Source organism: Fringilla coelebs (genome assembly GCF_963513975.1).
Source record: "Fringilla coelebs genome assembly, chromosome: 29".
Taxonomy (NCBI): Eukaryota; Metazoa; Chordata; class Aves; order Passeriformes; family Fringillidae; genus Fringilla; species Fringilla coelebs.
Window position 1 is genome coordinate 1,636,877 of NC_140055.1, and position 14,725 is coordinate 1,651,601.

Below are 14,725 nucleotides of genomic sequence, written 5' to 3' on the forward strand. Positions count from 1 at the left end.
TCACGCGGCCCCGGCCCGGCTTCGCGCCGCCATCTTGGGCCGGGGCGCCGCGCCGCAGCGCCGCGCCGCCATCTTGGCGCCGGGCAGGGCCGCCCTCACGGCCGGGCGCCATCTTAGCGCGCGGCGCCGCGGGCGGCGCCATCTTAGACGGCGAAGGCGCGCGGCGCTTCCGCCGCCCCGCCGCCATCTTGGGTGAGGGCGGCGCCATGTTGGAAGAGGGCGGCGCTCGGTGAGGGCCGCGATGGCGGCGCGGGGACAGGGCCGGGCGCTGCCGAGGGGGAGGGATCCCCGCCCGAGCCGTCGGTACCGGAGGGGTTTTGGGGGATGCGCTCGGAGAGCCCGGGCTGCCCCCGTGGTGAGGCTGCTGAGGGCGCCGCCATGTTGTGGAAAAGATGGCGGCGGTGTAAACAAAGGCCGGGGTTTGTGGCCGGCCTGGTGTGGCCTGAGCGTCACCTCGGTGTCCCCTTGTCCCCGTGGGCCTGTGTGCTCATGTTCCTGTGTGTCTGTGTGCCCAGGTGCCCACAGCCGCGTGGTCTCCTGTCCCAGTGTCCCCAAATGTCCCCAAATCCCCTTATCCCAATGCCCCCGTTTCTCCCTCTCCCGATGTCCCCAAATGTCCCTATGTCCCCATATCCCAATGTCCCCAAATGTCCCCAAATGTCCCATGTCCCCATGTCCAATGTCTCCAATGTTTCTAAATTTAAAAAGAAATTTAAAAAAAAAATTTAAACTAAAAATAATTTTTTAAACCATTTTAAAATAAATTTTAAAATAAAAAGAAAAAATGAAAACAAAAGTCAAATAAGGTATTATATAAAATTTTCAAATACAAAATTAAATTAGAATTAAAAAATAAAATAAAATCTATGAATAAACACCAACAACCCACCAGCATTCCTGATGCTGGAATTCTCACCTAATTATTTTTATTATTATCATTTAATTCTCACTTTATCATCGTTTATTTGCACTCTGCTCTGGGGGGGCCCTGCCCACGCTCAGCGCTCGCCCCCCCCCAGGGCTGCCAGGGGGTCCCGGGGGCACCTGGGGGGGTCCCGGGAAGATTTGGGGGCGTCCCAGGGGTATTTGGGGGGGTCCTTGGGGCTCCTGGGGGAATTTTCGGGGTTCCCAGCGGGATCTGGGGGGGTCCCAGGGGGATTTGAGGGGGTCCTGGGGGTCCCGGGAGGGCGCGGGCAAAGTGGGGTTTGGGGGGCACCACGGGCACGGCCCGGGCCAGCAGCACCCGTGCCCCCAAAACGGGGAGGGGGCAACGGGAGCTGCGCGAGGGGGCCGGGAGAGGCCCCAGGGATTTGGGGCGCCCGTCCTGGCTCGGATTTGGGGGTCCCGGGGGGTCCCAGGATTTGGGGGGCTCAGCCAGGATTGGCTCCAGGGATTTGGGGCGCCCATCCCAGATCGAATTTGGGGGTCCCGGGGGGTCCCAGGACTTGGGGGGCTCGGCCAGGACCAGCTCCAGGGGTCTGGGGGTGTTCCAGGATTTGGGGGGCTCGGCCAGGATCGGCTCCAGGGGTCTGGGGGTGTCCCAGGATTTGGGGGGCTGGGCCAGGACCAGCTCCAGGGGTCTGGGGATGTCCCAGGATTTGGGGGGCTCAGCCAGGACCGGCTCCAGGGGTCTGGGGGGCTCATCCCAGATCAGCTTTGGGGGTCCAGGGATGTTCCAGGATTTGGGGGACTCGGCCAGGATCGGCTCCAGGGATTTGGGGGGCTCATCCTGGATCAGCTCCAGGGATCTACAACACTCCAGGGTTTTGGGGGACTCATCCAAGATCGGCTTTGGGGGTTTGGGGGTCTCTGGGGATGGGGGGGGCTCTGAGATTTTGGGGGGCTCATCCTGGATCAGTTTGAGGGATTTGGGGGGCTCATCCCAAATTGGCTCCAGGGATTTTGGGGGCTCCAGGGGTCCTGGGAGCTGCAGGGATTCGGGGAGCTCATCCCAGATCAGCTCCAGGTTTTTGGGGGGCTCATCCCGGATCAATTTTGGGGACCCATCCTGGATCAGCTCCGAGGGCCTGGGGGTCTCCAGGATTTTGGGGGGCTCGTCCTGGGTCAGCTCCAGGTTTTTGGGGGGAGCTCCAGGGGCAGGGGGAGAGGTCGGGGTGGTCCCGGGGGTGACATCAGCCCCATCTGGGACCCCCCCGGGAACAGACCCCGGGGCTGGGGGCTCGGGGGCGTCCTGGGGGGGCCCTGCTGGGGGAGACCCCCCTAAATCCCAGGGATCCCCCTCCCCCAGGATGAGGGGCGGGGACCCATCTCCATCCGCCCCCCCATTCCCAGTGGGACCCCCGAGCCCTCCTCCCTCACCCCACACCCCCACCCTGGGGCTGGGGTCTCCCTCTGCAGCCCCCTCCCCATGGGGGTGCTGGGGGGGGTCCCCCACTCCTGGATCATCGTTTTCTGGGGGTGTTTGGGCCAGAATCTCTGGGATTTCTGGGGTCTCCGGGATCTCTGGGGTCTCTGGGATCTCCAGGACTTTTGGGATTTCTGGGGTCTCTGGAATATCTGCGATCTCCAAGATTTTTGGGATCTCTGGAATATCCAGGATTTTTGGGGTCTCTGAGATCTCCAGGATTTTTGGGGTCTCTGAGATCTCTGGGACCTCCAGGACTTTTGGGATTTCTGGGGTCTCTGGAATATCTGGGATCTCCAGGATTTTTGGGGTCTCTGGGATCTCCGGGATTTTCGGGATCTCTGGAATCTCCAGGATTTTTGGGGTCTCTGGGATCTCCAGGATTTTTGGGGTCTCTGGGATCTCCGGGATTTTCGGGATCTCTGGAATCTCCAGGATTTTTGGGATCTCTGGGATCTCCAGGACTTTTGGGGTCTCTGGGATCTCCAGGATTTTTGGGATCTCCAGGATCTCTGGGTTCTCCAGGGTCTCCAGGGCTGTCCCCTCACCCGGGGGTCCCTCGGGGGTCCCCAGGGGGCTGAGCTCGTCGTGGGCGCTCAGGAATGTTTCGTCGGGCTCGGAGTCGGGCTCGGAGGCGCCGGGGGCCAGGAAGAACATGTCCTGCTCCGTGCACTCCTCGATGGACAGGTAACTGTCCGGCTGCTCCGCCCAGCGCTCACCTGGCTGCGGGGCGGGGGACACGGGTGGGACCCCCAGGCACGGCCGGGAGATGGAGGGGGGGTCACTGTGTGCCCCTGTCCATCCCATTGATCCCATTGATCCCATCCCAATCCCATCAATCCCATTGATCCCATCCCAATCCCATCAATCCCATCAATCCCATTGATCCCATTGATCCCATCTCATCAAACCCATTGATCCCATTGATCCCATACCATTGATCCCGTCCCATGGATCCTGTTGATCCCATTGATCCCATCCCAATCCCATCAATCCCATTGATCCCATTGATCCCATCCCATCAATCCCACTGATCCCATTGATCCCATCCCATCGATCCCATCAATCCCATCAATCCCATTGATCCCATCCCATCAATCCCATTGATCCCATTGATCCCATCCCATCAATCCCATTGGTTCCATTGAACCCATTGATCCCATTGATCCCATCCCATTGATCGCATTAATCCCGCTGATCCCATCCCATCAATCCCATCCCATCGATCCCATCCCAATCCCATTAATCCCACCCCCTCCTCCCGCCTCCACCGGTCCCACCCCGCCCCCAAATCCCGGGAATGCCGCCGGGTGCTCACGTTCATGAACCCGCTCTCCATCCCCTCCTCCACGGCCGGGAACCCGTCCCCGGTCCCGGGGCTCCCGTCCCCGGTCCCGGGGGTTCCATCCTCGATCCCGGGTGTCCATTCCTCGATCCCGGGTGTCCATTCCTCGATCCCGGGGGTCCCATCCTCGATCCCGAGGGTCCCATCTTCGATCCCGAGGGTCCCATCTTCGATCCTAAAGGTCTCATCCCCGATCCCGGGGATCCCGTCCCCGGTGTCGGGGCTCTCATCCCCGGTGCCGGGGCTCCGCGCCGCCGCCTCCGTGTCCTCGCCGCCCTCCAGCCACGTCTCGGGGCCGTCCAGGAAGGCGAAGGAGTCGCGGAGCTCCAGGGAGAGCCGGGTCTGCTCCGCATCTTCTGCGGGGAGCGCCGGGAGCGGTCGGTACCGGCCCCCGCTCGATCCCGGCGTCCCCCGATCCCGGTGTCCCCCCGATCCCGGTGTCTCCCGATCCCAGTGTTCTGCCAATTCCAGCGTCCCCCCGATCCCGGTGTCTCCCGATCTCAGTGTCCCCTCTATCCCAGTGTCCTCTCTATCCCGGTGTCCTCCTGATCCTGTTGTCCCCTCTATCCCGGTGTCCCCTAAATCCCGGTGTCCCCTCTACCCCGGTGTCCCTGCTCCCGGTGTCCCCTAATTTCGGCGTCCCCTCTATCCCGGTGTCCCCCCTATCCCGGTGTCCCCTATATCCCGGTGTCCCCGGTATCCGGTTGTCCCCCCGCTCCCGTTGTCCCCGCTCCCGTTGTCCCCGCTCCCGTTGTCCCCGTGATCCCGCGGAGGTCCCGCACCGCGGGGTCTCACCGGAGCAGGGCCGGGGGTCCCGGGCGGGCTCGGGGGGGCTGCCGGGGCTCTGTTCCCGTTCCAGCGCGGGACACGGGAGCCCGCGGGTGAGGCGGGACAGGTTGGAGGTGATGTGGAACGGGACGGTGACCGAGAAGGGGCCCGAGATGTGGAGCCCCGCGCATTTCTCGGCGCGGGAGCGGCCGCCGACCCCCGGCCCCGCCCGGGGGGCTTTGGGGGTGGTGGGCTCCGACTTGGTGCTGCTCTCGGCCGCCCCTTCCAGCGACTCCTCCAGGCTCTCGTCCAGCTCCGGGGGCGGCTCCGGGGCCGCGGGGGCCGCGTCCGAGCTGTGCTGCCGCTGCGGCCGCAGCTTCACCGACAGCTTCGGCAGCAGCCGCGCCGCCTCCGGGCCTGCGGAGGGGCGAGTCCCGAGCGGGGCCGGGGGTCCCGGGGGTCCCGGGGGTGCGGGGGGAATCACGGGGTATGGGGAGGATCCCGGGGTGTGGGGACAGAGGGACAATCCCCAGGGATAGAGGGACAATCTCCAGGGACAGAGGGACAATCCCCAGGGACAGAGGGACGGTCCCTGTGGACAGAGGGACAATCCCCAGGGACAGAGGGACAATCTCCAGGGACACAGGGACAATCCCCAGGGACAGAGGGACAATCCCATGGGGACAGAGGGACAATCCCCAGGGACACAGGGACTGTCCCCAGGGACAGAGGGACAGTCCCTGTGGACAGAGGGACAATCCCCAGGGGCAGAGGGACAGTCCCCAGGAACAGAGGGACAGTCCCTGTGGACAGAGGGACAATCCCCAGGGACAGAAGGACAATCCCCAGGGACAGAGGGACAGTCCCTGTGGACAGAGAGACAATCCCCAGGGACAGAGGGACAGTCCCCAGGGACAGAGGGACAGTCCCTGTGGACAGAAGGACAGTCCCCAGGGACAGAGAGACAATCCCCAGGGACAGAGGGACAGTCCCTGTGGACAGAGGGACAGTCCCCAGGGACAGAGAAACAATCCCCAGGGACAGAGGGACAATCCCCAAGGACAGAGGGACAGTCCCCAGGGACAGAGGGACAGTCCCCAGGGACAGAGGGACAGTCCCTGTGGACGTTTCTCACCGGACGGGCCGCAGGGGCCGGAGCTGAGCGAGTCCATGCTCTTGGCCGGCCGCAGGGTGACCTTCCCGCACTTGTCTGGGAATGGGGCGGGAGAAGGGGATTTGGGGGGAGTTCGGGGAGATTTCAGGGGGATTCTGGGGGGATTTGGGCACCCCCCGTCCCCCCAGTCCATGGCAGCCCCCCCAGTTCCCACCTTTCTCCTCAGCCTTCCCCGATTTCCGCTTGGCCTCGTGCCCGGAGCGGCCCAGGTTGAAGATGGATCTCCACTTCTTGGCCTTGAGGGAGCCCTTGCTCCTGTGGAGACACCTGGGATACACCTGGGCACACCTGGGGGCACCTGGGATACACCTGGGCACACCTGGGGGCACCTGGGATACACCTGGGGGCACCTGGGATACACCTGGGGGCACCTGGGATACACCTGGGGGCACCAGGGATACACCTGGGCACACCTGGGGGCACCTGGGATACACCTGGGGGCACCTGGGAGACACCTGGGGGCACCTGGGATACACCTGGGCACACCTGGGGGCACCTGGGATACACCTGGATACACTTGGGATACACCTGGGCACACCTGGGGGCACCTGGGATTCACCTGGGATACACCTGGAGCACATCTGGGGGCACCTGGGGACACGTGGGGGCACCTGGGGGCACCTGGGAGACACCTGGGGGCACCTGGGAGACACCTGGAGCACACCTGGGTACACCTGGGATACACCTGGGCATACCTGGGATACACCTGGAGCATATCTGGAGGCACCTGGGACTCACCTGGGCACACCTGGGGGACACCTGAGCACACCCTGGCACACCTGGGGCCACTCGGGGCAGTGACTTGGGACCACCTGAGCCAGGCCTGGGATTTGGGGGTCCCTGAGGGTCCCCGGGGCGGGGCGGGGGTGTCACCTGCGCCCAGGTGGCCCCAGGTGGCCGTACCTGTGCTCGCCGAGCTCGATGATGGTGTGGTAGGGCCGCATCTGGGGGGGGCCGTCCCCCTGGCTGAGCGCGGCCGGGACGTGCAGGGGGGGCACGGCCCCGGGCAGGAGCAGCGAGCGACGGGGACAGTCCCCACCTGGGAGGGGACAGGGCCACCTCAGGGACCCCGAAATGGGACCCCAAAATGGGACTGTGTCACCTCAGGGACCCCAAACGGGACAGGGCCACCTCAGGGACCCCAAAACGGGACAGCGTCACCCCAGAGACCCCAAAACGGGATCAGAGAGTGACACGGGGACAGTCCCCACCTGGGAACGGGACAGGGCCACCTCAGGGACCCAGAACGGGACAGGGCCACCTCAGGGACCCCATAATGGGACAGGGCCACCTTAGGGACCCCAAAATGGGACAGGGCCACCTCAGGGACCCCAAAATGGGACAGGGCCACCTCAGGGACCCCAAAATGGGACAGGGCCACCTCAGGGACCCAAACGGGACAGGGTCACCTCAGAGACCCCAACATGGGACCCCAAAATGGGATCAGAGAGTGAAACGGGGACAGTCCCCACCTGGGAGCGGGACAGGGCCACCTCAGGGACCCAAATGGGACAGGGCCACCTCAGGGACCTCCACTTTGGAGGCCCCCAAAAATGGGGTCTCAATGTCCCCTTGGGACCCCACCCAAGGTCAGGGGACATTCCCACCCTGGAGACCCCAAGAATGGAGCGTCGGTGTCCCCCCGGATCGGGGAGTGATGGGGGAACTCCCCACATGGGGACCCCCAAACGATGTCCCCGCTCTGTCCCCGCGCTGTCCCCGCACTGTCCCCCCGCTGTCCCTGCCCTGTCCCCGCGCTGTCCCCTCAGTGTCCCCGCAGTGTCCCCGCACTGTCCCCGCTCTGTTCCCCCGCTGTTTCCCCGCTGTCCCCGCACTGTCCCCGCACTGTCTCTGCTCTGTCCCCGCAGTGTCCCCCCGCTGTCCCCTCAGTGTCCCCGCGCTGTTTCCCCGCTGTCCCCGCAGTGTCCCCGCAGTGTCCCCGCAGTGTCCCCGCGCTCTCCCCGCTGTCCCACGCTGTCCCCGCAGTGTCCCCCGCTGTCCCCACACTGTCCCCGCTCTGTCCCCACTCTGTCCCCCCGCTGTCCCCGCTCTGTCCCCACACTCTCCCCGCGCTGTCCCACTCTGTCCCCCCGCTGTCCCCGCCCTGTCCCTGCGCTGTCCCCACGCTGTCCCCGCACTGTCCCGCACTGTCCCCCCGCTGTCCCCCGCTGTCCCTGCCTGGCAGCGGCGCGTCCCCGAAGAGCTGCTCCACGTGGGTGAGGATGAACTCCACCACGATGGACTGCACGCGCACCTCCATGAACGCCGCCGTGCCGTTGAACCCCGAGGCCTCGATGTCCCTGGAGCTGGGGACAGCGGGGACAGCGGGGTCACCGAGGGACAGCGGGGTCACCGAGGGGTGAGGGGACAGCAGGGACAGCGGGGTCACCACGGGGACAGCGGGGTCACCGAGGGACAGCGGGGTCACTGAGGGGACAGCAGGGTCACCAAGGCACAGCGGGGACAGCAGGGACACCGAGGGACAGTGGGGACACCGAAGGGACAGCGGGGTCACCGAGGGACAGCGGGGTCACCGAGGGACAGCAGGGTCACCAAGGCACAGCGGGGACACCGAGGGACAGCGGGGGACAGCAGGGTCACCGAGGGGACAGCGGGGTCACCGAGGGACAGCGGGGACAGCGGGGTCACTGAGGGGACAGCGGGGTCACCGAGGGACAGCGGGGACACCAAGGGACAGCGGGGACACCGAGGGGTGAGGGGACAGCAGGGACAGCGGGGTCACCGAGGGGACAGCAGGGACACAGAAGGGTGAGGGGACAGCAGGGACAGCTCAGGGTGAGGGGACAGCAGGGACAGTGGGGTCACCGAGGGGACAGCAGGGTCACCGAGGGGACAGCAGGGTCACCGAGGGGCGAGGGGACAGCAGGGACAGCGGGGTCACCGAGGGGACAGTGGGGTCTCCGAGGGGACAGCGGGGTCTCCGAGGGGACAGCGGGGTCACCGAGGGGCGAGGGGACAGCAGGGGACAGCGGGATCACCAAGGGGCGAGGGGACAGCGGAGCCACCACGGGGTGAAGGGACAGCGGGGTCACCGAGGGGTGAGGGGACAGAGGGGTCAGCTCAGGGTGAGGGGACAAGCAGGGCAGAGGGTGATGGGGCTGAGGGTGACAGGAGTGACAATGACAGGGCTGGCAGTGACCGGACTGATGGTGACAGTGATAGGTGACAGTGACAGAGCCGAGTGTGACAGGGCTGAGGGTGACAGGACTGAGGGTGATAGTGACAGGTGAGAGTGACAGGGCTGACTGTGACAGTGGTGACAGGGGTGGCAGGGGTGACAGTGACGAGGCTGGCACAGGTGACTGGGCTGACAGCAACAGGTGACGGTGACAGGGGACAGTGGCAGTGACAGGTGACAGTGGCAGTGACAGGTGACAGGTGACAGGTGACAGGTGACAGTGACAGTGTCACCCACCGCAGCAGGTTGGGCGCCCAGACGATGGCCAGGTTCCTCGCGTGCATGTTGGTGCGCCCGCTGTGCGCCGCCATGCGCAGCAGGTGCCGCATCAGGAACTCCAGCGTCCTGCGACAGCGCCACCCTCAGTGCCACCCCTCAGTGCCACCGGGGGACACCGCCCGGGGGACACCGCCCGCCCGGGGGACAATGTCCCCACCCCCTTCACCTGTAGTGAGGCGCCGGCAGCTCCTTCAGCACCTCCTTGATCTTCACCAGCCGCGCCTCCTCCATCTGGATGGCCACGGCGTCCTGCGGGGACAGCGCCGTGACTCTGGGGACACCGAGGGACAGCTGGGGACAGCTGGGGACAGCTGGGGACAGGGACTCACGGCGAACTTGTCGTAGAGCTGGTAGGTGAGCAGGGGGTTGGGCAGCTCGCGGCAGTAGGCCTTGCACAGGGAGCTGACGCAGTGAACGTCCTGCAGGTAAACGTCCCGCGACAGGTCCGGGCTGCGCTGCGCCTCGAACTCCTGCCTGGGGTGTGGGGTTGGGATCGGGATTGGGATTGGGATTTGGGATTGGGATCAGGGTCCGGGCTGCGCTGCGCCTCAAACTCCTGCCTGGGGTGTGGGATTGGGATCGGGATTGGGGTTTGGGGTTTGGGGTTTGGGATTTGGGGTTTGGGATTTGGGATTGGGATCGGGATTGGGATCAGGATCAGGGTCCGGGCTGCGCTGCGCCTCGAACTCCTGCCTGCGGTGTGGGGTTGGGATTGGGATTGGGGTTTGGGATTTGGGATTGGGATTGGGATCGGGATTGGGATCAGGATCAGGGTCCGGGCTGCGCTGCGCCTCGAACTCCTGCCTGGGGTGTGGGTTGGGATTGGGGTTGGGATTGGGATTGGGATTGGGGATTGGGGTTAGGGATTGGGATATGGGGATTTGGGGTTTGGGGTTGGGATCAGGGTCTGGGCTGCGCTGCGCCTCGAACTCCTGCCTGGGGTGGGATTGGGGTTGGGATTGGGGTTGGGATTGGGGTTTGGGGATTTGGGATTGGGATTGGGATCGGGATTGGGATCAGGATCAGGGTCCGGGCTGCGCTGCGCCTCGAACTCCTGCCTGCGGTGTGGGGTTGGGATTGGGATTGGGGTTTGGGATTTGGGATTGGGATTGGGATTAGGATTGGGGTTTGGGATTAGGATTGGGATTGGGATCGAGATTTGGGATTGGGATTGGGATCGGGATCAGGGTCTGGGCTGCGCCTCGAACTCCTGCCTGGGGTGTGGGATTGGGGTTTGGGGTTGGGATTTGGGGTTTGGGATTGGGATTGGGGATTGGGATCGAGATTTGGGATTGGGATTGGGATTGGGATCGAGATTGGGATTGGGATCGAGATTTGGGGTTGGGATTGCAATTGGGGTTTGGGATTGGGATTTGGGGTCTGGGATTGGGGGTTTGGGATATGGGATTGAGGACATGGCCTTGGCATCCAGACTGTGCTACACCTCAAACTCCTGCCTGGAATGGGATTTGGGGTTTGGGATTGGGATTTGGGGTTTGTGGTTTGGGGTTGGGATTTGGAATTGGGATTGGCGCTGCGCCTTGAACTCCTGCCTGGCATGGGGATTTGGGATATTTGAATATGGGATGGGGGTCCGGGCAATTCTGGGTTCCCCCAGGAACAGGGGAGAGAAGCGCTCAGGGGAAGAAGCAGAGGAGGGGAAAACTTCCCCGGGGAAAGTGAAAGAGAAGGGGCAGGGAAAACCCCAAAAGCAAAAAAGAGGGAAAAAGGGAAGGAAAGGAGCGGGGGAAGAGGGGCTGGAGCGGGATGGGGGAAGGGAAGGGGCCGGGGGGAGGGGGGAGGGGAGGTCAGCCCAAGTCCGGTCCCATCCCCGCTCCCACCTTGTCTCATCCCATTCCTGTCCCCTCCCTCTCTCTCAGTCCCGGCATCCTCCAGACTCCACCCCCATCCCACTGATCCCATAGATCCCATCCCATCTCCCCATCCCGCCCCGCTCCCCACTCCGTCCTCATCCGGATCCCCATTCCCAGCCCTGTTCCCACCCCAATCCTGATCCCCGCATCCGTCCCTGTCCCGATCCCGCCCTGTTCCCACCCAGTCCCATCCCACTCCCAATCCCATCCTGATCCCGATCCCTGCCCCATCCCCACCCCATCCATTCCCGTCCCAATCCCTGCCCTGTCCCCATTCCTGCCCCAATCCCATTCCATCCCATCCTGTCCCATCCTGTCCCCAATCCCATCCCCTGTCCTGTCCTCATTCCTGCCCCAATCCAATCCCATCTCATCCCCATTCTGATCCCGATCCTGATCCCAACCACAATCCCATCCCATTCCCACCCCATTGATCCCATCCCATCCCAATCCCATCCCATCCCAATCCCATTCTCTTCCCCATTCCCATCCCACTGATCCCATCGATCCCATCCCATTGATCCCATCCCTATCCCATCAATCTCATCCCATTGTTCCCATCCCGTCCCATTGATCCCATCCCATCCTAATCCCACTGATCCCATCCCATCCCAATCCCGTTCCTGTCCCCATTCCCATCCCATTGATCCCGTCCCCAATCCTATCCCAACCCAATCCCGTCCCGTCCCCAATCCCATCCCAATCATCTCCCCAATCCCGTCCCATCCCCAATCCCATCCCTGATCCCGTCCCCAGTCCCATCCCATCCCAATCCCACTGATCCCATCCCAACCCAATCCCGTTCCCTTCCCCAATCCCATCCCTGATCCCACCCTGATCCCATCCCCATTCCCATCCCTGATCCCACCCCGATCCCACCCTGATCCCGTCCCCATTCCCATCCCTGATCCCACCCCGATCCCGTCCCCGTCCCGGTTCCCGTCCCCGCCGCGCTGACCGCAGCCGCTGGGTGTTGGAGGACACCCCGGACAGGCGGTAGATGCCATCGACCACCCCGTGCTGCTCCACGAACTCCGTGCAGCTCCGGAGCACCTGCGGCACTGCGGGGCACCGCCCGGCCCCGCGGGGTCCCGGTTAGACCCATCCCACGGGATCCCATTGATCGCTGATCCCATTGGATCCCATTGATCGCTGATCCCACGGGATCCCATTGATCGCTGATCCCACGGGATCCAACTGAGCCCTGATCCCACAGGATCCCACTGATCCCTGATCCCATGGGATCCCACTGAGCCCAGCCCCATGGGGTACCACTGATCCTATATCCCACGGGATCCCACTGATCCCAGATCCCACAGGGCCACTGGTTCCCGAGGGATGAGGCCCCCACATTCCAATGGATGGAGCCGCCAACTCCAGAAGGACAGGGTCACCAAATCCCAAAGGATGGAGCCGCCAAATCCACAGGGATCAGGCCACCAAATCCACAGGGATGAGGCCACCAAATCCCAAAGGATGGAGCCACCAAATCTGTGGAGGATGAGGCCACCAAATCCACAGGGATCAGGCCACCAAATCCCGAGGAACAGGGCCACCAAATCCCGAGGAACAGGGCCACCAAATCTGAGGGGATGGAGCCACCAAATCTACGGCGCTGAGGCCACCAATTCCACAGGGATGATGCCACCAAATCCCAAGGAACAGGGCCACCAAATCCGTGGGGATGACGCCACCAAATCCCAAAGGATGGAGCCACCAAATCCACAGGGATGGAGCCACCAAATCCGTGGGGATGAGGCCACCAAATCCCAAGGAACAGGGCCACCAAATCCGTGGGGATGGAGCCACCAGCCCCAAGGAACAGAGCCCCCCACCCCTCAGGCCCAACCCCCCTGAGATTGGAGCCCCACCGAGCTCCAACCCCCCCAAATCCCGGCCCAGCCTCGGTGGCCGCGACGCTTCCTGGAGCCCCGGTGACGCAACGAGTGGCGCAAGTCCCCTCCGAGTCCCCTCCGGGGCCCCTTCCCCGTTTCCGTCGGTGGCCCCGGTGGCCCTGGTGTCCCCCGGGGGGCTCGGGGGGTGGGCAGGGAGGTGGCACTCACCGTCCTGCCCCGAGCGCTGGAGATGCTCGCAGAGGTCGCAGCCGAAGAGCCGCTCCCGGGAGCCGCCCTTGCGCCTCGCCCGCTGCCGGGCCTTGAGCGCCAGGGACATGGGGACAGGGACACGGCCGGGGACGGCGCGGGGGACACGGCCGGGGACGCGGGGGCCACGCCAGGGGGGTCCCGGCGCTGTCCCCGTGGGGGTGGCAGGAAGGCGGAGGCCGCGCTCGAGGCGCTTCCTGCTCCCCGCGGCCGCGAAACCACAGCGAGGGCGGGGACGCCTGCGCACACGCGTGTGCAAGGGGCACGCCCTGGGGACAGGGGACCTGTGAGTGTGTGAGGGACAGGCCCTGGGGACACCTGAGTGTGTGAAGGGCATGCCCTGGGGACACCTGAGTGTGTGAGGGCCATGCCCTGGGGACACCTGAGTGTGTGAGGGACACGCCCTGGGGACAGGGGACCTGTGAGTGTGCGAGGGACACGTCCTGGGGACACCTGAGTGTGTGAGGGGCATGGCCTGGGGACACCTGAGTGTGTGAGGGACAAGGCCTGGGGACACCTGAGTGTGTGAGGGACATGCCCTGGGGACACCTGAGTGTGTGAGGGCCATGCCCTGGGGACACCTGAGTGTGCAAGGGACACGCCTTGGGGACAGGGGACCTGTGAGTGTGCAAGGGACACTTCTTGGGGACACCTGAGTGTGTGAGGGACATGACTTGGGGACAGGGGACATGGGAGTGTGTGAGGGGCATGCCCTGGGGACACCTGAGTGTGTGAGGGGCATGCCCTGGGGACACCTGAGTGTGTGAGGGACACGTCCTGGGGACACCTGTGTGTGCAAGGGGCACGCCCTGGGGACAGGGGACCTGTGAGTGTGCAAGAGACACGGCCTGGGGACACCTGAGTGTGTGAGGGGCATGGCCTGGGGACATTTGTGTGTGCAAGAGACATGCCATGGGGACACCTGAGTGTGTGAGGGACACGGCCAGGGGACGTGTGAGTGTGCAAGGGACACTTCTTGGGGACACCTGAGTGTGTGAGGGGCACGCCCTGGGGACAGGGGACCTGTGAGTGTGCAAGGGACACTTCTTGGGGACACTTGAGTGTGCAAGGGACACGCCCGGGGACAGGGACAGGCCCATGTGCCTGTCACACCTGGAATCACTGAGGCACACCTGGGGGCATTTGGCCACACCTGGAATCCCCTGGGGACACTTGGGGACATCTGGGCACACCTGGGGACATCCTTGCACACCCCCCTGCCCCCCGTCAGCTCACCTGCACCCCCGGCCCGCAGTGCCACCCCCGTGTCACCCCATGTCACCCGTGTGTCACCCCCGTGTCACCTGTGCCAACTGCACGTTACCCATGTCACCTGCACGTCTCAGTGTCACCTGAGTGCCACCTGTCTCACCCCCGTGTCACCCCCGTGTCACCAACATTACCCATGTCACCCACGTGTCTCGGTGTCCCCCAGTGTCCCCCAGTGTCCCCAAGGTGTCACACTCGGGCCCAGTCCCGCGGGTCCTTTATTTACAGGGTCTATACACGGCTGTACAGCCCCTCCCCCAGCCCGGGGGGGAGGGGACACGGCTGTCCCCAGTGCCACCACAGCCCGGGGGAGGGGACACGGCTGTCCCCAGTGCCACCACAGCCCGGGG

The 14,725-nt window shown here is 64.4% G+C and overlaps 2 protein-coding genes across 3 annotated transcripts in view; one reads left to right on the forward strand and one right to left on the reverse strand.

Moving 5' to 3' along the window:
- ARHGAP30 (Rho GTPase activating protein 30) lies at positions 1–12,065 on the reverse strand (the record flags this gene model as incomplete). Its single annotated transcript, XM_084222959.1, has 13 exons — positions 11,963–12,065; positions 9,460–9,604; positions 9,297–9,379; positions 9,089–9,196; positions 7,831–7,958; positions 6,556–6,691; positions 5,807–5,907; positions 5,614–5,688; positions 4,506–4,895; positions 3,684–4,066; positions 2,396–3,088; positions 2,004–2,191; positions 1–268 (listed from the first exon to the last, which is right to left on the reverse strand). The coding sequence occupies exons 3-13, from the start codon at positions 9,359–9,361 to the stop codon at positions 1–3; spliced, it is 2,535 nt and encodes an 844-aa protein (XP_084079085.1). The 5' UTR covers positions 9,362–9,379; positions 9,460–9,604; positions 11,963–12,065.
- Positions 1–14,725, forward strand: part of S100A10 (S100 calcium binding protein A10) — a 109,427-nt gene that overhangs the window by 32,060 nt on the left and 62,642 nt on the right. The window lies entirely within an intron of this gene.